Here is a 27,432-nt window from a genome sequence, read left to right as displayed (position 1 = left end):
TCCTCTTAAAATACTTTTTAATACCTTCCATTTGATACACATGTCATACAACCACATTCCAGATTTACCCTAGGTTCATTTTCCTACATGGTGATTTTCCTTATTTTGTCTCCATAGCTCTCAATTGAGTATGTAATGTCCGGTTACACCCGAACTTAGCCTTCCTTACTTGTTTTTTATATAACTCTATATATTCATAAAATTTGTCATTTAGATATACCCGAAGCTATAATTTGACAATTACCCATTTTTACTGATTAATTTAGGAAATGTAGTATATCTCCACAAGGATAGAAGAATGTACGACCAAAAGCATGCATTAGTGATTATTATTTACGCCTTTTGCGTGGTATTGTGAGCAGTTAACCCTCAGTTAAAAAAGGTTGGATTTTCATTCCTCTATAACGCATTTTAATCGGATTTTGTATTTAATTTTCTTCGGAGGTTTCATACCTCTAGCTCAGCGGAAAATTACACAAAAATGGATAAAAACATTCTCAAATTTGCTCATTGCAATCTCACTGAGCTCAAAACATTATTCTAAGCATTTTTTACCTCACTTTAAGTATTCTCTACCTCACTTCGCAGTCAATTGAAAAGCATAATTGAGGTCTCGGCTAGGTACAACCAAGCATAAAGGTCGTTATAATAAAAAACCAGTGGAGGAAAAAAACACACTTTTACTCAACGGTCAAACCAGTTATAATGAACATTACATCTAATGCGCACAAATCATTTTTTACACATTTTCTCTTTTATATAGTTTCTGTACTTGCGCCATTATCCTCTAGAAGTAACCACAAAAGCTTAGTGAGTATTACAACAGCTAACACAACAAAAAAAAAACTCAAAGAAAAAATGACCGTCATGACAACGGCTATGATCATTGTGCCTTTGAGTATTGGAATGCTTACATTTACTTCGGTTTGCGTTTAGCTACTACTTTGGACTTTGTTGTATCTTTTTGTAGCAAAAAAATGTCAAGCTGCTTTAAGACACAAACTAACATACATACACACAACGTACATAAATACATATGAGTACACTTTACCCTCTTTATCGGTAAAGATGGTTAAGTATAATTGACACTTTGCTAGGCGTAAACCGGAGGCTGGTGACAGTCGATTGAAGTTTGTGTGATCGCTTGAATTTTTCAGAGACTGCTCATGTAACAGCTGTGACTGTGTATGCTACAACCTCAACCTCTGCTGATCCTAGCTGTTTAACCCATACTTACACAGCACCAACAACTTAACGTACAAATTGCTGTTATCTCTATCTGCGCCTGAAAATTTTTAGTTCGCATGCACCTTATGAGCACAAACAATTATGGCATAGAACAATTTTTTTGTTTCTATTTTGGCCCTCAAGCAGCGCAAAATCCGTCTCATTAACATTTCTATATGCACATATATATATAGTAATTTCAGTCATGATACAAAGGTGAAAAGCTAGGAGTGTGGGCGTGGCAAGCACAAGCGTGTGAATTTCAACATATACTTTTGGGCGCGAATGCGCTTAAGGCGATCTCATGGAGACAAGCGCATAACCTCAATTTACATAAAAGATAAAGAAACAGAGCAAAAGATAATCAAGAAAAGTGAGAAAAAGTAACACAACAATTATAAACCTATGTATATTGTTGAATTAATGTAAAGAAAACAAAAATTGTAACGTTAAAAACAAATTCACAATATAATATTTGTATGCTCGTGAAGTAATGAGATCTAAAAATAGTGAATGCTCATGAATGCGAAAATACCGAAAATGAAATCACGAGAATAATTCACAAAAATGAAAAAGCACATAAAAGCATACTTTTCAAAAATCACACGAATTGCAAACTTATGTTGCCTACATTTAGGTGCGCTCATTATAATTGCAACAACGTTGCATAATCACGCGCATATACAAACTTGTAAAGTTGCAACGCCTAAGTGGCAAATAAGAGCGTCTGACAGGTGGAATGCGAGGAGCAGCAGATACATGCATTTGAAAATGCACTTGTAGTAGTGCTCGCAAGTAAACACTTGTGGTTGTATATTTGTCGAGTGTTTGTATGTATATTTGTATAGCAAGGATAACAACTAACACTAACAACAATAATGCTCTAAAAATAAATTAACCTAATTTAAGTGAAAACAGACGCGTAAAACTTTTAGTTGAGCTGAAAATTTCAACTAAGTTGAATGAGTAAAAGTTGTTGAATCTGGCAGTAAATTAGGCACGAAATTTAGAAAATTAAAAATTATTTTTAGAAAATATGTGGAGAAAAATAATTATTTTTTTGCAAGCTGACAATTTGTAGTGGAGCCCTATTAAATTAAAACTTCGCAAAGTTTTAGAACAAAACTGAACTTTTGCAATTTGAATATATTGAAATATGGCATGCTTTTAGGCGTGTTCTGGAGGTTATCGTTTACTAAATTTTGGATATAAATACCCTTAAAAAAACACAAGTACTCCATAAATAGTGTAAGGAATACTCCTTTAGGAGTATAGGAGTGTTTCAAAACTAATCTGTATTCATTCAAAAAATATGCTCCAATTAACATTGCGATGTCCTAGGAGAGGAGTAGGTGATCCCACTCTCGCTTTGTTTGTGAGTATTACCATAGAGTACATACGTGAGAGTACTTTCCAAATTACTTTCACTGTAGTACTCCATGGAGCACCCACAGAGGATCATATGCCAAAGTACTAAAGAGGAATTGTGTCAGAAAGGATTATCGGAGTGAATTTAGTTTAAAATGAAAGTAAATGAAGAGGGGCAATACAATTTTTATATTTTATTCTACGAATATTCTTATGTTATTTAGCATTTGCGTGAATAAAGAAACTAATATTTCTCTTATACTATAGTATGTATACATAAAGCCAGTGCGCGGTTGTATTTTATCAGAGTTGCCATAGTAAAATGTTATTGTCAGTTATTTGTAAGCAATTTTTACTTTTGGCAACTCTGTTCGATCGTCATCGTGTCGTGATCACGGTCGTTAAAAAACGAGCAATGATCGGCTGATGGTGGTCCGCAAACGCATTGCAAAGGAGTATTGTTAGAGTACAACATGAAGAAAATGGAACACGTAATCCAACAATTTTTGCAGGATAGACTTCGTATTGTAAACAAAATATTATGTACTTTTATACTTTATTATGTTGTGTTTGTTATTGTTGTTGTTGTAGCAGTGCTTCGCCGCATCCAATAGGTGCGACCAATCACAAATAGTCATCAATGTCCTCTAATTACAATTGAAGAGATGGTTGGTGTCATGTGGAGACACATTGCTGGCAGGACACACATTTTGTATGTCGGGGTTGATTTTGGATAGGTAAGAGTTCAACCTATTACAGTACCCAGATCGAAGTTGAGCTAGAGTGACGCACGTTTCCCTAGAGAGAGTGCGTTGCTCCTCTGTTAGTTTTTCTTTAAATACTGTATTCGCCGGGCAATTTCTGGCATAGAGGTCCGACGCCTGTTGCTTCATACGGCATACACTTTGAAATGAGTAAAGCATCGATAAACGCAAAACGCAATATTATATTATAGTTGTTGCTACATATAAACAAACTGAAGGCTTAGGAGAATGTTAGGGTTATGATAAGTAGCAGGCAACAAGTTTCTAAATCCTCTTTACCTAGTAATGCTTATTTGTGGTAGAAATACCTAGAAAAAAAGCTAGAAATATTAGTGGAATAAAAAGCCTTGCACGTTTTTCAACATTGCCGATCAAACCCAGTGCAATTCTTAGTTATGCCATTGAATAATATTTGTGATAAAACTTATTTTAAGGTTCGGCGTCTTTCAAAATTATTGCTGTAATTAATTTAAGAATTGTCGTAATCAATGAAGAATAAAAAGTTTCCAGCTCTGCTTGGACCCGCTTTCAGACCGGGCAGTTCAAACTGCCGCCTGGAACTGAGCCTTAAGTATACAAATACTTTTCAGGCAGGGAAACTTAGCAAGTGCTTCGAATTCAAGAGTACAGCAAGAAGCTTCAACCAACGGTAGAAAAATTGTGAAAATTTTGTTCCTAATGGATAAATGCATAAAAGCAGAGATGGCGAATTAGAGCTGGAGAGGCTGTGGTTTATCGATGTGTGAAGTAGTATAATAACTCTTGTGTTACATCGATGGGGCGAAAAGTCCTCAAAATAAAAATGTTGGCAGCAGCCAGTAGCCGGTGCTGCTAAACATATGCTATCTGTGTCCGGCTGAAACAAGTGGTTTGGGAGTGGTAGTACAGAAGCAGGTAACTGTTGATCAGCCATCAGTGTTCAGTATACACTACTTTTGCAATCAATCGCCAGCGATGGCTTTCGCCACTTGTCAACAAGTAGTTTTGTCGGTCGCTCACTTTGGCCCCTATCGTGTTATACGATAATGGCTCGAAAACCAGTTTCACTCAAAGGATAAATATGAATCTGTCAAGATTTTTATGAAAGTGATAACACATTTTGGATCTAACGAGTACACGTGGTCATTAGTTCACTTATGCCATTAATCCGATTCGCTAATTACGTGCTTTTGTCAATTGAAAAATTGGCTTCGATCAGAGGTCGTATGATTCGAACGGGTCCTCGACTTATAACGTTGGTGAGAATTTCAGTTATATTACTTAATGAACACAAAACAGAGGCATTCATTTAGTACTCACTCAAATCGTTTTGGAAAGCTCCTAGATGCATAAATTCGGTCTCATAGCCTTCAAAATCCGGATGTGTGTTTTGATATCTGAGAAAGACACAATGTTAAAATTTTTTTGACTTTTGAAAGACATCAAAATTTTGAATTAACGCGGTGGAAAAGAACTTTCAGCACAACAATTGTTTAATTTGAAAAGTATTCAAAAAACTGTTGCATATTTATAGGAGTACCCTTATTTTTGTTTTCCATAAACTTTTAAATTCCGTGCTGAAATAATTAAAATTTGACACTATAGAAACAACAAAAATTTGTTTCTGAACATACACGCAAATAATCACAAAAATTATCTAAGTTGGATTAGTGTCAACGACGAAAATTACACCGAAAATGTTGAACATTGTCATCACTTGAAATTTCATATATTTTCATCTAAAGTTTATACAAAGTATTAAACCAAATACTCATGTTGGCGTAATAATTACAAAATAAGTATCATCAACTTGATTTCATCTTAAATCTTAAGTTTAATAATATTTAATCCCCATAACACCTTAACCCACACAAACCCACGTTGTTAGTTACTTCAGCGCACATGCATATAAGAGCAGTTTTGAGACCAAAATATAATATTTATCAGCGGGATATTACTTGAACCACCAATACAGCTACTGGTTAACATCCATAGTGAGAAGCTTATGCTTATAATGTTTGCTTAATATCTCACACCAACACATTTTACACACTTACTGCTATCTCCTTCTATGTTTCCACTTCTTTGCCCTTAGCTAAGTTTAAATCGATGCGTGTTTTAAGAACTTTTCGTGCATATACTTATATGTGTGTATGTAAATATTTAAAGCACTTTAAGGTGATAATGCTACAGATGAATGCTTTGCCAGAAAGTTACTTAAAGCAAGAGTTTGTTAGCTCATAAGCTATCAGTTATGAAGAGTACATAGTATATATTTATACAAGTGTTTATATCAACATATGTTTTTTCTTAGAGTATGCATATATATAGAAATCTGTGCAACTGCATACATTTCCAAAAGCTATTTAACGTATAAATGAGTTGTATGAAACACGGAAGCGTCAAACATGTTTCTTAAAGCCTTACGTTCAACGACCGACTCCCTAATGCACATACACCTACACGCACCCGAACTTCATTAAAATATCTATTTATATGGCAACCAATTTCTTGTGTTTATAAATACCTGTTATTTTCTTTGAAGTTCATAAATATTGTGCACGTGCATATTGGTATATGTGAGTGTGTCTGCTTGTTGTTATTCATCAGTAGTGATTAAATCTTCGTGACTATAGCTTATACAAACTCAAGCTGTGCAAACACTGTTGTTAAACGGTATTGCGTTTGGTGCTTATTTGCATAGCTGGGATAACAGTAAGTAATCAGCAATACCGTAAAGCGGCTACCAACGCAAATGGCTATTCCCGCTTATATTATCCCATTTTCTTAACTTACCTCTTTTTTTTATATGTCCTACCTTTAAATTTGTTGACTGTTTTTCCTTTGACGATAGTTTTCATTAAGTAATCTTTCTTATTTTTTGTCTGTGCATCTTATCGCATTTCCGCTTGAGATATGCTTAAATAAGAATTGTTGTGAGTAAAAGGTATAAGAAAATATGTATGTATAAAATGTTTTTCATACCTTTAGTTGCTTTTTTATTGAAAAGGGTGAATGATCTTCGAGCAACCGGAAAACCAAAAAAACATTTTAACGCCTAAGAATATGCAACAATACTTGCGGTGTTATTGTTAACTTATTAATAAATTTGGTTTAAATATCGTAAAATCCTTACATTATAATCTCTTTGAAGCGCATTTAGTTATTCACCTTCCCACTTGGATTGTAGGTGTTGAACTGCTCGGGATGCAACATCCGCATGTGGGCATTCCATATGACATGAGTGTTCTTCAATGGAAATTTTCCTAAAACCCAATATATAGGCCAACCTTTATTTATTTGTTGAGGTATATATGAAACAACGATTCAACTCATCCTAAAACTTATATATTCTCCTAACTTTGGGCTTTACAAGACCTTGATTACCGCCTCTAAACACAAAAGAAATTTGCGGCTCAAGTCCAGGCTTCGACGCTGCGTCAGGCACTGTCAGCTTAAAAATATCATCATACCATCGAATTGCAATCAAATCAATACGCAACCAGAGTGGAGGATAACTGAGTCCTCTATAGATACAACTCTCCATACTTTGAAGAAATCCAACACTAGTAACACAGAATTTCGAAAACTTTTTTTGGAACTAGTCAATAATTACAAACAAAGGAATTTTACACCTATTTATACAGACGGTTCCAAAGCAACAAGCACTGCCTTCGCAGCTACCTCTTGGAAATTATAACAGGAGGTGTTCTCTCACCCCACTCGCCCGAATTTACTGCTGAAGCTCTTGCAATCTGCAAAGCTTTGGAGCACGCCATCAATCAAAAAGGAAAATTCGTTATTTGCTCTGACAGCCTTTCTTGCTCGAACGCAGTTAAAAACATACGAAACAGTACAGCTATCATTCCAAGAATCCGGGACTTTTGTATTAAATATAAGCAAAAAGTTGCTTTGATCTGGGTTCCTGGCAATGAGCACGCAAATAACGCAGCGAAATATTTCGAATCAGCGCTAACCTTTCAACACGAACCTCATGACAAAAACGATCTGAAGAAAATGTTACGGCAACATACTCACGAAAAAAGTCTTACAGAAAGGAAAAATTTTGAGCACAGATATGCCAACCTCAACCCGGATCGCAATAAAGTTATCTACCCTAGCAACATCACTGGCCTGCAATCAACCATCTTCACACGCCTAAGAATCGGACATACCCAAATAACACATAAATACATTCTCACCGGAATGGCACCACCTAGGTGTCCTTTCTGCGGCAACAGCTTGTCCATCGATCACAATATCAACAGTTGTTTGGCTTTAGAGAGTATTAGAAACAAACACTTCATCACTGACCAGTATCTAAAATTATTAAGTACACCATCATATGATAATATTTTAAGGATATATAATTTTCTTGTAGAATGTAATTTGCAGAATAAAATATAGTTTTTCGTCTTTAAGTATTTAAATTCGGAGCCGATGGCCACCATTCTTTGTGCTCCTATACGTAATTAGGTTAGATATTTTTATATTTTTCCTAATAAACAATAATAATAATATTTGTTGAGGTAGGCCGTTTCGAATATGCATCCGACGTCATGCAGTGCTGCGTAACGGAATGAGCCGACCCAGGGAAGTAGTTTCGGTGTTATACAATAAGAAGGGGGAACTATTGTATCAATAACATAACAGCAAAGACTTATCTTGCATATTATCCTTAAAATGAGCAGCTTCACTGGAATATATAAGTAACACTGCTCGTCTTTGCATACTTTAAGGCTCACTCCAATTTTCTACTTTCACTTGCTTCTTTGAATTTATTTCAATTATCAGTCATTGTCTTTTCCTCCTTTCGCACTAATTTGCGTTTTGTGCACCATTTGTGTCACAGCGAAAACTTTATGCAAACTAAATTCATTTATTTTTCAACAGCCGTTATAAAAACAAAAAAGCAAAAACAAATGTGCATTTCAATGAAACTTCAAAATAATTTGCTAAACTATTTCTATGCTCAAAAACATTTGTGTTGCCTGACAAAAAATAAAACAAAAACGCATAAGCTGACTGGTGTTTTGTTGTTATTGCATATTATTTTATGTGGAACTGCTGCTATATTTTAAGAAATTTACAGGGCGAATAATTTTCAAAACTCAGCTTGTTAGCGTAGTTTGCAAGATATTTCGTTATGATGGCAAATGTGCGCCGCAAATGACATGGAAGGAAAGTTGGCATAAATAAGAGATTTGGAATAACTGGAAAACTGGGTCATTGAAGCAAAAGTTTATGGTAAAGATATAAATTGGCAAAGTATTTTGTTTTAATATTTTTCGTATTATTTTCTTTTTGCAGTATATAGAAATGAGCAAATCACAGCTAAAGTTTTAGCAAATCCAAACTTTCATTTTTAGTGATTGTATCATAAATTGTCGTACAAAGTTAAGAAAACTTTGAGGCGAAAATTGGCTGGAAATTATTGGATTTTAAATATTTGTTATCGTTTTGTCGGCATCATGGCCCGCGAGTATTGTTAGAGAAACTTAATTAATTATTTTGAGTTAACTTTAATTTGTTATCGCGCCATCTATCACGCAGTTTAATAATGAATAATATAATATTTCGAAGGTAGACCAAGGGTTCAATCTTTATTTTCCCCCTTGAAATATGCAACACATTTTTAATTAACCTTGCTGCGCCACTTTGTACATTGAATGGCATAGTTTTAAATAAATAAGCTGAATGTAAAACCATCCTATTTCGGCTACAAGTTCGAAAAGGCCCCGCCGCATAATATCCTCCCTATCTCAGAACTCCCTTGAAGAACGCCCTACCAAAGAAATGTTTTCATAAAAGCCCTATCCATCGTCAAAACGTGTTTTACATAAACCACGTGTTTTAAATAAACCACGTGTTTTAAATAAACCACCGAATTAGATATGCATTTTTGAAACAAATTTTAAAATAGAGTTTTTTCCAAAGTTCGCTGATATACCTCATTTTTGAGACTACAATCGGGATAGGGTGATACACTACTCACCCGTAGATATCCTCTTAACTAACATACCAAACATGCCAATGTTCGTTTAAGGAAAAATGTTAATTAAGGGAAGCATACAAAGCTATTGCATACTTCAAGGCGGCAAATTTTCTTTTCTATACTCTGCAATCGCTTTTTTTTTTGTAAACAGGTTTTTCTGAGGGTACCTCCAGTAAAATTATCTACCAATTAATTTCTAGAGCTTTTCAACCCTTTAACTAACTTTTAGAAGCAAATTTATTCGGAGTTTTTGTCCAAGAAAATTTTGTCCAAACCCCTTTTGGTGTGAAAATTTAAATACCTTCAAAAGATTCCCTTTCCTGCAAGGAGGTTTCATTTGTTAGATTTTAGTTAAAAAAATTTAATTACTTTTAATCCAAAAAGCCTTTTAAATCTCAGCTTACACTCAATTTCCTTAAGCATGCAATCACAGTTGTTTTATAGCATATTTCTAGGCGTTTTAAAAGTAACCACACCACAAAACTCAATTAAGCTTTTTAGCAAACAATCTCGCACACAAAGCCACTAAACTCAAGCAGCACAAAAAACATTTTACGACTACAGCAAGTACGACACATAAGTAGAATTAGTAAAGTTGATGGCTTTGATTTATTTACTCTTCTATTTTTAGGCGCCAACGATTTGACACTCAGCTTACATTGTTTGCATGTATGTTTAATGCCATCTTTAACAAAAAACTTATTTCTTTTACTGGCATGTGGCATTAATGTGATTTGGTATGCGGTGAGGTGAGGTGAGCTAAGAACTTGTAAGTGTGTGTGTGTGTGCATGGTGCACGAATATGCGCATGTTTATTGTCGGATTGCGGTTACATCCAATTTGATTAGCGCCTAAAAGCGGGCCGCACTAAAGTGGTGACAAGGAGAATACTAAAGTTTGGTGAAACTTTCTATATATCAATCATATAAGAGAATGTTTAAGATGTATGTATGGTGTGTATGTGTGTGTACATAATTTTATATTAAAATACATATATCAAAAAATACGTTTGTCGCTTGCGCCTTAAACTACACTTAATATTCTCAACAAGCTGCTATTATTTCCGTTGCCTTTATTTAACTTTAGTTATTTTCTCTTATTTATTAACTGTTTGAGATTCCGCACAGCATTTGTTGTGGTATAACCTACAACATCAATAACATTAACAACAACAAGTAAGGAAGGCTAAGTTCGGGTTTAACCGAACATTACATACTCAGCTGAGAGCTGTGGAGACAAAATAATGGCAAATCACCATTTAGCAAAATGAACCTAGGGTAACCCTGGAATGTGTTTGTATGACTTATGTTTCAAATGGAAGGTATTAAAGAGTATTTTAGTGCGCCATAGTTCTACAGATGGACGCCATTTCGGGATATCGCCATAAAGGTGGACCAGGGGTGATTCTATAATGTGTGTTGTACGATATGGGTATCAAATTAAAGGTATTAATGAGGGTCTTAAAAGGGAGTGGCCCTTAGTTGTATATGTGATGGCGTTTTCGAGATATCGACAAAAATGTGGATCAGGGTAACCCAGAACATCATCTGTCGGGTACCGCTCATTTATTTACATATGTAATACCACGAACAGTATTCCTGCCAAGATTCCGAGGGTTTTTGATTTCGTTCTGCAGAACTTTTTCATTTTCTTCTACTTAATATGGTAGGTGTCACAACCATTTTACAAAGTTTTTTCTAAAGTTATCTTTTGCGTCATTAAACCAATCCAGTTACCATGTTTCATCTCTTATTTCATATTTGGTATAGAATTATGGGATTTTTTTTCATTTTTCGTAATTTTCGATATCGAAAAAGTGGGCGTGGTCACAGTCGGATTTCGGCTATTTTTTATACCGAGATAAAGTGAGTTCAGATAAGTACGTGAACTAAGTTTAGTAAAGATATATCGATTTTTGTTCAAGTTATCGTGTTAACGGCCGAGCGGAATGACCGACGATCACAGAAAACAGTTATCGTCATAGAATCTATGCACCTACCAAATTTCACAAGGATTGGTAAATTTTTGTTCGACTTGTGGCCTTAAAATTATTTTCGACGAATTAAATGAAAAAGGGCGGAACCACGCCCATTTTGAAATTTTTCTTATTTTTGTATTTTTTTGTACCATATCATTACTGGAGTTGAATGCTGACATAATTTACTTATATACTGTAAAGATACTAAACTATTGTTAGAACTTGAGTTAACAAAAAAATTTTTTTTTAATAGTGGGCGTGTTCGTCATCCGATTTTGCTGATTTTTATTTAGCACGCATATAGCAATAGTAGTAACGCGCCTGCCAAATTTCATCATGATATCTTCAACGCCAAATTACAGCTTGCAAAACTTTTAAATTACCTTCTTTTAAAAGTGGGCGGTGCCACGCCCATTGTCCAAAATGTTACTAGTTTTCGCTTTTGCGTCATAAGGTCAACGCACCTGCCAAGCTTCGTCGCTTTATCCATCTTTGGTTATGAATTATCGCCTTTTTCGGTCTTTCGAAATTTTCGATATCGAAAATGTGGGCGTGGTTGTAGTTCGGTTTATTTCATTTTAAATAGCGATATGAGATGAGTGCCCAGAAACCTACATACCAAAATTTCATCAATATACCTCAAAATTTACGCAAGTTATCGTGTTTACAGACGGACGGACAGACGGACGGACGGACGGACATGGCTAAATGAATTTCTTTTTTCGCCCAGATCATTTTGATATATAGATGTCTATATCTATCTCAATTAGTTTATGCCGTTACGGTTTACCGTTATGCGAACAAAGTTAATATACTCTGTGAGCTCTGCTCAGCTGAGTATAAAAACAATAAACACATCAGCCTCACGTACTACAAATTTTGCACAAATGTTTGTTGTTTTGCGGCAGTTTGTCATTATTTCAATACACGTCTCTATAAAAAGCCACACATTTTCAGCTTGCAAATGTTAAACTTATTTGGTCAGTTTTTATTTTATTTTCGATACAAGTGTTGTTGTTACAATTTTTGTTGTTTATTTTAAATTTGTTTTTTTTTGCGCTTAAATCTCACCTGACCAGCAGTTGTGTGAAACAAACTTTATTGCGCGCGTGTGGCATGTCAAATAATGTTTGCGCTACAGTAAAACAAAAACAATAACATAAGAAATCACACACATTTCACATTGCTTAACAAGCAGTGCAGCAAAATTTAACAAGCACAACGCATAATAGAAAAAAAAAACTTGTTAAATGAACAACAATAAATAGTATCATAGAACAAGTCGAAAACGTAGTTAAAAATGTATGTCACTTTTAACCTGCAGCTTTGTTGTTATAATTTTATCGTTGCATATTTTTTATTTATATGCTGCTTTATTTTTGGTATTTGCGTCTGTTTTTGTTGTTTTCATTAATTCACCTTTTGTTCTCTCGCACTGCATAGTTTGACACTGCTCGCTGCTTTATTATGTTTGTGGCTTACTTTGCTGGCTGGCAATATCGCCAAAATACAAAAATGTACACGTTTTAGATGCGTGTATGTATAATTGTACTGTTACTGCGGTTGTTGTTTTGCTACTGTTAATAAATTCTAATGAATATTACAATACTATATACACGTGTATCACAATGCCGCAAGCTTAACATCGAGCAAATGTCCATAAACAATGTTTTACACGTACAAACAATAACAAAGCAACCAAATACCTCTAACGCCACAAAATATGCAATGGAAAAGTTAAGTTTTGGTTAAGGCGTTGGTGGTGATAACAACAGCATGTATTCGACATTCGAAACATTCGAAATTTGATGCTAATGCAGCATAAACGCCAAAAGCATTAGCGTTATGCTTAAATAGTTGTGAAGGCGTCATCGTGTGATTTTGTTGAAGTCGATGCTAGCGTGTTTGGGTGCGGTGACGTTTCTTGCATATCTACAAACTTACACTGGCGAGAGAAATAGTGCATTTACAAGGCTCTTCTAAGAAGTTTTACTATAATTCTACACATGAGAATACACATTTTTGAAATTTTTTTGGATTTACGTGCATTTCTTCAACCCAATTACATCGTAAAAATTATTATTGCAGACTTTAGGCGCACAAAAATCTGGACTAGACAGAAGTATCTACAAATTACAAATGTTGTGCAGCTTAACTGAGTGAAAGCAAGTATTTATTTTAGATTAGTGTTTACCGAACAGCAAATCAAAAGGGCAAACTTAGATGTAGTGGCTTTTTGTGTTAGTACAAAATAAGTGTAAAGCTAGATAAGTAAGAATTTGTTCCAGTTTGTCCATCTAGTTTATTGGCTTTATAAATCTACTTTCAAACAAACGATAGATCGCCAGTAACCCCAGGGTATTAGACTTCCAAGCAAACCTAGCCAAAATAGGACCTTGCAGGGGAAAGACTAGAAGCGCCCTATTGTCGATGATGTAGATGTTGTAAAAAGGACGAAAAGGAGGAAACGGTAGTTCATCTCATCTGCAAGTGGCCGCCGTTATCAGCGTTAAGAGGCGCCAGACAACACTTTCCGGAAACTCCCTTTCTACGACCTTTATCAGGTGCTCAAAATATTCCTAGAAGGAGGAGATATGGCTTCTCTTTGTGGTATCACAACGGACGCACAGATACTGGCTTATATGTGCCTCTGAAGCAGCTTTTTGGTAATTTCATGCGTTAGAAATGTAATTACATTAGAGTGTTACTCGTTTATACCCATGTTAATGGTCTTAAAAAGATGCATTAGGAACTACAATCGTTTCAATGGTTTTCTGTGTGAGTATGACGCACCGCGAAAGTAGGTTAACACTATTGTGGTTATTAGATTGCATCAATCGGAAAGCCCTCTGTGTTGCAGTTAGTGTCTTAAATAATTTCAAGGAATTTAATCCCCGGTGACATAAGAAGGCTCGCGTTAAGAGCGTTAACTTTAATGCTGTTTCTTTCAGCGCCTGAAAAGTAAAACTAGTTCATTATTGGCATGATACACTCCGTCCAGTCCCCCCCAATGTTGCATGCAGTTTGTACTAGCTCACCGAGTGTTCGAAGAAAAATTAACAAGGCATGTTTTTTTGTTGTTTTTTTTTTGCGGCTATTGTTGTCACTATTGTGACAAAATGCTCTGCGAAAGTTTTGGAGTACACGATTACGTTTCTTCTGGCACTAGTTCAGTTGCAGGGAGAACAATTCATATTTTAGTAGCCTCTTACGACATCCATGGTCCACCCGAAGTATATACGAACAGCCTTAGCCCCTGTAGCCCTAAGAAGTTGTTTAATGCACTTCAAAAATTATCAATCCAGCTATATATATAATAAGGACTCGTTTACATCTTTCATATATATTTTGTTTTAAGATTCTCTCTACCTCTTGGGATATGTCCACTAGGAAGGCAAGACAATCCCAGCACTTTAGTCTATGAGCCGTGAAGTTATTTGGCCTTGGGTGTGACGACTATCATTGCCTCGGTTAATGTTTGTAGAATATAGCAAAGTCTCAGGCGTGCTTCACAGATATTTAACAGCATGAGGGGGTGCAGGTAAAATAAAAAGGGTTTAAATATTGGATAACTTTTACGAGCTTAGTGAGAGGAGATGAAAAAGTCCACGGAGTTGAAGCGGACACCGGATTCGTTGCCATACTCGTGAGTGTCTGTCTATTGGAAGAGCTGACATAACCACAATAAATGTAAAATATAAACACAAATTTGAAATTATATAGTGGTGCTATTATTTTTCACATCTGTGTACGTACAATAGAGCTTAAGCATATGTGCTCATGATGTTTCCTTCATTAAAGCGCAAATTCTGACAGAAATGCCTACATATTTAATACTAAGCATTTATTTTATTTACCCGTGTGAGCGTGTACACACATACAAGCACACCCCTCCCTACTAGTCGCACAAAATTATTACTAGCATTGTGGCTTTAACTTTTGCGGCTAATAACCAATGACATTTAGCCTGGCATTCGACACGTAATAAATAATACGGCTTGTATGCCTATTGCTTTTGTTATTGTTGCTGTAATGCATTGTACCATGTGCATATGAGTATGAGCTGAGCGTCTGCTATTGACTGTCATAAAATGTACAATCAAATATTGTCAGTAACAGCAAAAACAACTACACTAAACAAAGAACATGCTAACAACAAAGCGCAAGCACACAAATTCATGGACAATTACGCGTATTGTTGTTGTACTATGTGTGTAACTCGCAAAATTTAATAAACTACACAATATAGTATATAAACGTTGTTATATACATATACGCACTCAACACATCCATTGAGCTCTAAACAGCGCTCTTTAGCGATAAAGCTTTTAAGCCATTACCACACAAGGTATGCTCAGACAGCCTGACCGCCTGAGTGTTTGCTACAAAGCCAACAGCCCATAGCGAATGAGCGCTAACCAACCAAGCATACAATAAACACTTATGTCAACTAATACTGAATTTATACACACAAATATAGGAATGTACTTATATCGATAATACTATAAATATGTGTTATACACACATACGTATGAACACTACTCATATTGTATTAAGTACACGCCTACAAGTAGGCATTTCAATTCGTTCCAATTCAGCAATGGTCAGTTAAACAGCCACTCAGTCAGCTCACCCAGCTTGTGTTAGCTAAACAAGAATTAATGTGGTGTTGACTGCATTAGTTGCGGTATTTCAATGTTTTGGCTATTGTGGTATGAAATTCAGTTTTTAATAGAATTATTGTTGTTTTTGTTTTTGCTATTCGCCAACAGTTTGTTTTCAAGCAAGAAGCTTAGCTGTGTATGTTAATGGCATAAGCGTAAAATGTGTAATATTTGAAAATATTTTAAGTATCACATACTTACTTTATTTAAGCTTAGTCAGTGTAAAGGCTCCATTACTGATACTTAGCATAGACTTGACTTGACTTGGTGTAAACTTGGCAACTTAGCCACGATTATACTTCACTTAGCGCATACAATCTGGCATCATAATCAGGTTTGAAATTTTCTTTTAAATAAATGTCAATTTGTATGACAAAATGTCAAAATGACCTGGAAACAAACAAATGGCATCTCAAAATGTAAACGTCACTTAGAACTTACATAGAAAATCAAAATTCAACAGACTTCTAAGTCAAGTTAAGTGTTGGCAAGTTTTGAGTAATCAGTAACATGCACTGTTCATTTAACAGAACTGTAAGTGACAGTTCGCAAGTCAAGTCAAGTCTATGCTAGGTATCAGTAATGGAGCCTTAAGAGCAGCTTACATGTGATAAATAAAGGCAGCTTAAGTTTATGTATGAACAGAAAATTTTGTTATTAAATGCATGCATAATTTTAGGCGTATACCTAGTGGGCGTAGTTTTTTGTTATTCACCATATGAATTTGAGAGTTTGCTTCAAATGAGGAATTATAAAGACGGGTGACATAAGATCAACGGCCATAATGTCAATTAACCTTATGACTTCTTCAAATGGTCGCAACATTAATTGAAAATATGAATATTCGAAATGGTCAAAACGTCAAATTTCAATTGGTTACAATGTCACGGATATTGATGAATGCATGAATGTTAACACACGCATAAACAAATGGCTTTATAAAACTGGTCTGATGAGAATTGGTTAAGAGTAAGAAGGACTTTTTCAACTATTGACTTCAGGAAATTAAAAAATATGTACGTATTTTTGTTTCTAACTCAAGCTTGCAGTGCTTCTTTCTCAATATTTTGCTATATTCTCGGCTATTTCAGTGAAAGGTTGGACCAAAACTGGTCCTGTGAGGATTTATTGGAAATAAGAAATAGTTATTCAACTAAAAGTTGAGGAATAATTTTGAAGATAAATTGCTAAATTGTTGATGTTCATTTGCTCTGTAAGGTATTCTAAGCTGCCCTAGACTGTTAAAAGGAGTTCTAGAGATCAAATTTAGCGTTAAATTCATCAAAGGTAATAAAATTTTCAATCCTGAGTAATGCACTTATTTCGGCCGATATCTACTTGGACAACAGTTGCAGGTGGTGTGCGGACATTTTTAATTTTGGCGTCGCATAGTCTGACGAGACAGTTATACCTTGAGGTTTTAGATATTGTGGCAGCGTCGATATAGGGTCGCAAGTGATTAACTATACGATGGAAAAGGTAATGAATTTCATACCGTTCCTTTTACTGCTCGCGAAATCCTTGCTCATTTCATAAAATCAGTTATATCTCTCATCTTGTTACCTCTATCATTTTATAGCAGGATTTTTAAAAGCGACGGTTCAGAGGCTGTAAGTCTGAAGGTCCGGAACGGATGAGTGTGCCTTGGGGATATGTGGCTTGGTCTAGGTTAGCTCGGTAGCACGGCGCGACAAAACGTCCGTGACTGAGTTTTCATAGTTTGGCAGTGAATATCTATTGAAGTGTTAACGACCAAAACTTTGGTATCGTGCTTGTTGTGAGCGACCAGAAACTTGGAATCTTAACTACGACGAATGTTTATGCCATAAAAGAAGGCGGTACGAGAGCAAGAATTGATGCTCCACCACTGAAGAAAGCAGCCTTGTTGGCTTGAAGTACCGAATGGCAGGAGGAACTAGGTGCGGGTTGCTAGCAGCAGTGTTACTAATAGTTCATAATATGCTACGAGAATTATTTCCATTAATATAAGTTGATGGACAGGATGTGCGCTTTGGAGTTGGCCTCAGGACACCCTTGGAAAATAAATAGCAAGAAGCTGAAAATGTTTTAAAAACGTAATTGAAGGACGAAGTTTATATATTGAGGGTTTACTCAAAATATCCCAGAGTTTGACGGTTTAAAATATATATTTCCCAACTATATGTAGCAGTAATTGTCTCTCGGCTCCAAGTAAGGTTCGTCAGCTACCCGTAAGAAGGGAGTCAAAAAAGTCCAGAAGAAAGAAGCTGCTACTAGAATGGCTATTTTTGACAGGCCAAACGGACTTACATCTTAATAATAGCCCTTTGTCAGTCAAAAACTAGCGAGTTACTCTGGTATATAAAATACGCTTACGCGGGAAGTCTAAACAAGCTAATGTTTTATAAAGCTCAAAAAATGCTCAAAATAATATAATATATTTTATGTGCATATACATACGTACAGTGGTCTGGTCGAAATTTCTGATCACATTTATCTAATTTCGAGCATAGTTTCTTCTAAAGAAGTTAATTAAATGAGTATCCCATAACTTCGAACTCGTATTCTTTGTAAGGTCTTCACTGTTTTAATTGAAAAGATTTTCATTTTCCATAAATGCATAGTAGCTAAGCCATTTTATATAACTCGCAAATGCTTTTGAATTCAATATTTTATATATAATTATGAATACATAGAACATCTAAGTAACTAAGTGTTAGCTTAACTTATTACACATATTGCCTTGCAGGCATCATACATACAACCAACCACTTTGCGCTGTCAATTTTGATAGAATATTTACAATTAAAGTGCTGCTTAACGCTTACATGCACATTCACAACACCCACATACTAAGTATTAGAGTGTGTGCAATCACTCAACTTGTAGCTAAATACATACGTCAAGCATATGACAGAAAGTACACAGAAAGTCCTATTTAAACTTTGTATGCTGAACGAAGAGCAGCAATAAACAGTTTTGCAATCTACTTTATTGATCACACAAATATAAACATACATATATGCATACATATGAATATGACCTAGTCCAGTAAAGTTTAAATGCATTTCTATAACGGACAACTAAGCGAGAACGTAGCTCAATAATGGTCAAATAGAGGCAGCAATCAAAACATTGGCACAACAACACACATACATGCACATTCAAAGGCACACATATAGACATTGTTTAAAATACTTGTACGCTAAAATGATTGCAACTCACTGGCTTGATTGAGTGACTCATTCGCTTACTTTTAAGCACACTTTGCTTAGCTACTCAAATATATCTATACAGCAGTATTGCCAAACTTTGTTATTAATTTTCCTAAATTCAGTGTCAAAATCACCTAAAATAAAGCAGTAACTGCCAAAAAGCTGACACAACCCTCGAACCCGCCACCTAACTCGCATTAGCCAAACAATTGCGCTGAAGTTAGACGGCGAATCATGATTTTTTGTTTTTTTTTTTTTTCAAATTTCACTTATTCTTGCGAGAGAACAGTTGACAGTGAGTTTTCATTCATCAAAAAATTTACCTTTAATACGCCCTTAAAATACGCCATTAATATTTAGTTGATTTAGAAAATCTCCTTTGGAAGGCTGGCAATATTTGACAGCGAGCTCACATGCCCGCTGTCACTCCACATAAAAAAATCCCCCTAAAATTATGCCATACAGAAGTTTCCGCCTAAACACCCGCTGTTTTAAAATTTTCTTACCAAGTTGGAAATACTGCCTTACTTACATATAAATTAATATTTACTCCCTCGTTCATTGATTGCTTTTGTCAAAAGGTTCTGTAAACATTTTTGACATATCAAACACACGCTTGAGTACAAACGAGTAAAGACTTTCAGGCGCAATAAATTGCAATTCGTTGTGCTTCATGGATTTTTTGTTTTTGGATTTCTTATATTTCGTATACTTTCCACTTACACTTGTACTTCGTTTTTTCATTTCCTACAAAGATATTTATTTGTTTATTTACTATTTAGAATTGTTGTTGCTCATACGCAATTATTATTATTATTATTATTGTTGTCACACTTCAATGTTAATATTATTATTTTTTCATGCGCATGTATGCGTATTTATGCATTCTTATATGAGTTTATGTATGTACATGTACGTATGTATTTGTGTTGGTATTTACAATTGTTTGATGTTGTGTTGCGTATTAGCTTTTCATTACTGCAAATGAAATCGCAAATGTTAGCACTACCACAACAACTACATTTAGCTGTATGAATGATGTTGTTGTGTTTGCAATTGCTGCCACTGATGTATCGCATATCAAATATTGACATAGAACTTCAGCTGACAGCCGCCAAAGTTGAGTTAATCATGTGAACGGTTTTAAGTTTAGAAAGAAAATTGAGTTGGGACCAGCAAAATTAGAGGGTGAAATTAGCCATATATGAAAAAAAAATTAGACAGCCTAAAAGTATGCACCAAATATCAACGCTAGGTCAAATTCACAATGCAACATATTTTCCAGCTCGCACTTCTGCAAAACCTTCTTGCTGCAAACCCTACATAAATTATCAAACCACTATCCGTCCTAGCCTTTTTCTTGTAAAAAACTTTGTAAAACCACATTATTTGTATATAGTAATTCTCAAAAATTTCTTTCTCGCAGCCTCTTTCACCATATAAATGCTTGTGGCCAAATGACAAACTTTCAACCCCTAAAATTATGCAATAAACATTCCTTAAAGCGAATTCCAAAATATTCCGAATTTCGTGTAGTGTAAAATTTGAAATGTAAAATGCCATTCCATCGTACCACAAATATGAATTAAATTTCATAATTACAAGAAATATAAACAACCACAAAAGTATGCTGAGTAAGGGAGTGAAGTGGAAAAGGTATGATAAAAGGGGAATACGAAATGTCATAATCGCATAATGAAAAAAGAAGACTAGAATAAAAGAAGAAGAAAAATTAAAATAGATAAAAAAGATAATCGGATTCGAGATGCTCTTGTTAAAATTCATTTATAGCAATCTCTTTAGTCCAGTGATATTCAGTGGTCATACGGACCTCGGCAGAGTTTCTATCGCTTTAGTATATAAGTCATTGAGAAACCTAACCCCAACTTTCCGACAGTACTTCGGCTGGTGCATATGGTATATGAAGGATATTATAATTTGCTGCCGTGAGAGTATCATATGCGTCTAAAAGTATGCAATATTTTAATAAAAGTATTTTATAAAAAACAAGTAAGGAAGGTTAAGTTCGGGTGTAACCGAACATTACATACTCAGTTGAGAGCTATGGTGACAACATAAGGGAAAATAACCATGTAGGAAAATGAACCTAGGATAACCTTGGAATGTGTTGTTTGTACGATATGTGTATCAAATGAAAGGTGTTAATGAGTTTTTTATGAGGGAGTGGGCCATAGTTCTATAGGTGGACGCCATTTAGGGATATAGCCATAAAGGTGGATCAGGGTTGACTCTAGAATGTGTTTGTACAATATGGGTATCAAAAGAAAGGTGTTAATGAGTATTTTAAAAGGGAGTAATCCTTAGTTCCATAGGTGGACGCCGTTTCGAGATATCGCCATAAAGGTGGACCAGGGGTGACTCTGGAATTCGTTTGTGCAATATGGGTATCAAACGAAAGGTGTTAATGAGTATTTTTTTTTTTTTTTTCTTTATTGATGGCGTATTTTAAAAATAATACAATGTTTTCTCGAAAAAAATACATTTTGTATGAGAAGATAGCTTAACATGTATGCATATTTGCTTCCTACGCTGTCAACTGCGTTAAGTACACTAGTTTACATTTAAATTATTTTAGTACTTACTAACAAGTGTGTTGTGCCAACTTAAATATACTGCGACGAATTATTTTAACATACTTATTTACTGTGTTTTTTTTTTTTTTTTATAAAAAACATATAAGAAAAAATTACATATATTTGTATTTTACAGGCTAAAGTTATAATCTAGTAACAAGAGGCTTTTAACTTGCCTCTTGAAATGCAAATAATTGGAACATGTTTTAACATTGTCGGGCAATTTATTAAACATTCTAGCACCATAGCTACGAATTGAATTTGTGCTTCTTTGAGTACGGAAAAAACAAGTTTTTATATATAGAGTATTTCTAAAGTTATAGCTTAGATTTCCTGCGAAATTTAAGTCAAGACTATGTTTAATCAAATTGTTTTTGATTTTGAAAACAATGAGCAGTGTCTGTAGAATACTGTATTTTCTAACGTCTAACCTATTTTCATAAAGCCTGATAGTGGGAGTTATTCTAGGTAGTAACAGGATATTTTTTATTATTTTGTTTTGAAGTATTTGTAACTCATTTATTTTATTTTCTGCACATCTGCTACAGATTGGGATTAAATACGTTAAACGTGACATAAAGTACGCATCGTATAATAGCCACAATTGTTTTCTGGGTATATTATTTCTACTTCTATATATTGCGAAATTTAGCGGTATTAACTTAAGCTTCAATCTAGTTATATGCTCGTGCCAATTTAAATTCGTGTCGAACCATATTCCCAGGTATTTCAACTTGTCTACCCTCGTGATAATTTTGTTATCAAATGCGAAACCAGGAAAGTCTGTAATGCTCGGTATGGGTTTGAAGTTGTTAAAAATAATGAAATATGTTTTTTCTAAATTAATTTTTAATAAATTACAGTCAAACCATTTTTTTATCTCATCCAAATCTGTCCTAATGTTGGTGATTAATTCTTCTAACGTACTTGCAGAGTACATGAAGGTTCCATCATCAGCATAAAACTGGGGAACACCCTTTAGATTTAGTTTTAGTACATTATTAATATATATATAAACAGAGTTGCCGCTATTTTTGATCCCTGCGGTACGCCTGTTTTAATTTCCAAGGTGGAACTCGTTGTATTATTTATTTGTACCAACTGTTTTCTGTTGGTTAAAAAGGTTTCAAATATCTTCAGTTCCTTGCCTTCCAAGCCTAGTTCAGCTAACTTCTGAACCATTATCTTTATATTTACTGAGTCAAAAGCTTTTGGTAAATCAATTGCCAAGAGAGCCACATAATTCTTTTTATCAATATTTTCGTAGATATACTCTGTGCACGCTGCCATGGCGTTGGAGCATTCTACAAAGCCAAACTGGTTTTTGTCATATATATTGTTTTGTGCTAGAAATGTTGTAAGTCGATCAAGAAGTATGCTTTCAAATATTTTATCAATGGTGTTGAGTTTCGTTATTGGCCGGTAGTTTGAACATAACTCTTTACTTCCGGCTTTATGTACAGGTACTACGGAACCTACCTTTAACTTTAAAAACAAACAATTTTGTAATTATATCTATTCAGTTGTGCATGGATTTGTCTATTTATTTAATTAAATATGACTTGCCGTTGTGGGACGAAAGTGGAACGTGCTCAGGCCAAAGTGCAGTGCTCTAATTGTAATAAGCTTTTCCACCTACATTGCGTTGGTATGCAACAGACTGACTTAGAGTACCTTTTGAGTTCAAATACCCAATTTCTGTGCGATGAGTGTAAAGCTGTGCGCCGTTGTTCTCTTCGGTCTCCGCTTAAAAATAATACAGCAAGTAATGAGCGCCAATGCAACCAAAACATTGACAATCAATCTCTTGCGTTGTTGATCGATGAGCTCGCTGAAGTTAAAGCTCTTAATTCTAATATTCTGTGTGTGGTTAATGCTGTGAGAGAAGATAATGAATGCCTTCGCAATAAAGTTGAGACTCTTCAAACTGAAATCATTGAATTGCGCTCTATGCTTGCTGAAAATAAATCGATTGTGTCGCACTTGCTATCTGAATTCAGTGAAGTGCGTGGTATTGTTAGTGGCCCTTTGGCCAAAGAGAAGGTTAGTGGAAAGGAAATAATTGTGTCTGATGGTAATGGTGTACTCAGTGCAGTCAATACTTCTGTTCCAACAACAAATATGCCATACGCCTTCGTTGCTGCTTTGTCAACTAGTGTAGTTACTAATACTTCCTCTTCTTATACCTCTTCTTCTGCTTCTACTGGCCAAGAGAAAATGCTGCCGTCCCCTCATGTTGCTACTCCCGCTACTGGTACTCCGACTGCGGCGCCAGTGTTTCCAGCCAATATGAGTGCAACTAATTTAGATGAACCATCTGCAGGTGCTGATAACCAAAGTGATTGGAACACTGTGCGTAAAAAAAAGAGGTCTAATAAAAGCAAAAATAAGTCCTCTGGTTCTAGTACAGCGAATTCTTCCCAAAGCGATTTAAATTCAAATCAGTTGCAAGGTTCTGGTAACAATGCTGATTCCAGGGCAAATATCAACGCTAGCCACCCAAAAAATGCAAACGCTCGGAAATTAATTAAACCCTTATTTATTGGGTCGAGCTCCAGTAATGAGTTACGAGCTGTTGTCAGAAGGAAATGGCTCCATATATCTCCCTTTTCTACTTCAGCAACAGCTGACCAGGTAAAAAAATATATTGCTAGACATACTGGTATGGAAGAAAACTCCATTATTTGCAGTAGTCTTAGCAAGAAAGGTGTGGATCCGAGCTCTTTGAGACACCTTAATTTCAAGTTAGGCGTTAATGCCAACTCATATGCGATGCTGTTGCGGTCTGAACTATGGCCTGCAAATATTGTTGTGCGCTCATTTAAATTCAAGCCAAAAAACGACGAAAACCAACCGATGTCCGACGGCAATCGGTTGGGTTAGATGGAAGAAATAATCACCTAAGATTATATATGCAGAATATGGCTGGTGTTAGAACAAAATCCCAGTTGGTGCGGCTATTTAGCTGCCATGAAGAATATGATGTTTTTGTCTTCATTGAGACGTGGCTAAATGAAAACTTTTTCAGCGAGGAATATTTTGATCCTATGTTATACAATGTTTTTCGCAAAGACAGAAATTCAAACTTTACTGGTTGTGCACGAGGTGGTGGAGTTCTCATTGCGGTACATTCCAAACATCATGCTTCTGAAATCATACTGGAAAATAATAGTGCGCTACTTGACCAGCTATGTGTATGCATTCGAGGCTCATCAGACACTGTTTTTGTTTGTACTTCGTATATACCGCCCAATAGTAGCTACGACTTATACACTGCACATGTCGATAATATTACGTCACTGGCATTGAACAAAGTTGGTGGTGATCATCTCTGCGTGCTGGGTGATTTTAATCTGGGTAATGTTAAATGGTCACAGACTCTATCAAACTCGGCTTTAATAGCATGTGAGGTCATTGGCTCCAGTGAAATATATTTAATAGATAGTTTTTTAAGTATTGATATTAAACAAATTAATCGTTTTTCAAACAGACTAGGTCGTACTTTGGGTTTGATATTTTTATCTAATAATCTAAATTTTTCTCTTTTTGAATGTACTTCTCCTATTAAAAAATCCGATTTGCATCATGTTCCATTAGTTCTTGATCTTGAGTTTTATAAATTTGCCGAAGCGAGTACTACCAGCTCTAATTTTTCTTTTAATTTTAAGAGATGTGATTTTTCGAACTTGAACAATCTTTTGCTGGAAATAAATTGGGATAATTTGTTTTGCAGTCTTGATACCACTAAAAGGTTTGAGATATTTAAGTCTACTGTTCTGCAAATTTGTAGAAATGTCATTCCCTTGGCTTCCAAAAAGAAGTACAAGGTGCCCTGGCATAATAGAGCCTTGATGAAACTCCGGAATTTGAAAAATAAATTTTTCCGTAAATTTAAAAGAACTCAAAATCCAACGTTTTTCAACTTGTATAAAGAGTATGATAAGAAATTCGCGTGTCTGGATAAATTCTTACACAGAAATTATATTTTAAATTTTGAGGAAAATCTTAAATCTAACCCAAAATCATTTTGGAACTTTGTCAACTCGAAGAAATCAGTTTCGAATATTCCGTCCTCTCTTTTTCTTGCTGAAGAAGCTGTCGATACTCCGGAGGATGCTGCAAATCTTTTTGCTGAATACTTTATGAACAATTTCACTTCTGACTCTGTCAATCATGATAACATTACTTTTAATATTCAGGCTTCGATTGACTTCGGTAATGTAGTATTGTCTAAGGAAGATGTTCTTAATGGGCTTATTCGGCTTAAGACGTCGACTATTACCGATATCGATGGGTTCTCTGCAATTCTGTTTAAACAATGTGATTCCCTAGTCTATCCACTGTTGTTAATTTTTAATAATTCGTTATCTACAGGTACTTTTATTGATGCGTGGAAAGTAGCATTCATTACACCTATTTTCAAGAGCGGCAATAAAAATGATATTACTAATTATAGGCCTATTTCAAAACTGTCCACCATTGCGAAGCTCTTTGAATGTATCATCCAAGATAAATTACGTTTCTGTGTAAAGAATTTTGTGTGTCCTGAGCAGCATGGATTTTTTCCAGGACGTTCAACTGTGTCTAATCTGACTATTTTCTCGGATGACTGCCATGCAGCTTTTCAGGCAGGATATCAGGTCGACGCTGTGTATACTGACTTTTCCAAGGCATTCGATCGGGTTTCCCATGTTATTTTGATAAAAAAGTGAGCCTGTTTGGGCTTTCACTCAGTATTTTTGAGTTGGATTGAATCCTACGTATTTAAGCGTCGCTGCATGGTTGTAGTTGATGGTGTTAGGTCTCGTCCATTCGTTGCTTCCTCCGGTGTTCCACAAGGTAGTATCCTGGGTCCACTGTTTTTTGTCATGTTTATTAATGATATTCGCTCTTGCTTCTCTAAAGTAAGATTCTTGCTGTATGCAGGTGACCTGAAGATATACTTGCCTATTCATAGCCTTCATGATGCGGTATTGTTGCAAGAAGCTTTGGATAAACTTAGTAACTGGTGTAATAATAATCGGTTATCACTTAACCTAAAAAAGTGCTTTCAAATAACTTTTTCGAAGCGTGTCAACTTGATTGATACCGTGTATCAAATATCAAACTCGCCCCTGTTGCGGGTTAGTGAAATTAAGGACTTGGGTGTAATATTTGACACGAAGTTTTCGTTTTCAAGTCATATTAATGTGTGCATTGCTAAGTCGTATGCCATGCTAGCTTTTGTTAGGCGTCATAGCTTGGATTTCAGTGACCCGTATACGCTAAAGCTTTTATATTCTGCGTTTGTGCGATCCAAACTTGAATACGCTTGTTTCATCTGGTCTCCGTATTATTCCTGCCATGTTGCAGGAATTGAACGAATCCAAAAAGTATTCGTACGCTTTGCCTTACGCAGTCTGCGCTTCTCGGATCCTGTCCCGACTTATAAAGCTCGTTGCTTATTGATCAACTTAAAATCATTGCAGGACAGGAGGACAATTTTATCGTTGTCGTTCGTTTTCGATTTGTTACGTGGGGTTGTTGATTGCCCTGTGCTCTTGGAGAGGATTTTCATTAATATACCGGCTAGAGCTCTTCGTGCTTCTGAGTTTTTTCATATTGGTGTTCTCAGGGCTCTTTATGCGCGGAATGCTCCAATTACTAGAGCCTTAATTGAGTTCAATAGA

The 27,432-nt window shown here is 35.4% G+C and overlaps 2 protein-coding genes across 10 annotated transcripts in view; both read left to right on the top strand.

Moving 5' to 3' along the window:
• Positions 1-27,432, top strand: part of Ten-m (teneurin transmembrane protein Ten-m) — a 671,948-nt gene that overhangs the window by 429,662 nt on the left and 214,854 nt on the right. The gene's annotated exons all lie outside the window — the stretch shown is intronic.
• On the top strand, positions 23,261-24,646 carry LOC137252677 (uncharacterized). Its single transcript, XM_067788724.1, has one exon. It carries the CDS (start codon positions 23,321-23,323, stop codon positions 24,644-24,646), a length of 1,326 nt encoding a protein of 441 aa, XP_067644825.1. The 5' UTR covers positions 23,261-23,320.

The sequence above is a fragment of the Eurosta solidaginis genome, chromosome 5 (genome assembly GCF_040869045.1).
Source record: "Eurosta solidaginis isolate ZX-2024a chromosome 5, ASM4086904v1, whole genome shotgun sequence".
NCBI classification, from domain to species: domain Eukaryota; kingdom Metazoa; phylum Arthropoda; class Insecta; order Diptera; family Tephritidae; genus Eurosta; species Eurosta solidaginis.
Note: the sequence above shows the minus strand (reverse complement) of the source record. Positions and strands in the feature narration are given on the sequence as shown.

Excerpts from the sequence above, each read along its gene's own strand:
- LOC137252677 (XM_067788724.1), top strand. The coding sequence starts at position 23,321 with ATGACTTGCCGTTGTGGGACGAAAGTGGAACGTGCTCAGGCCAAAGTG.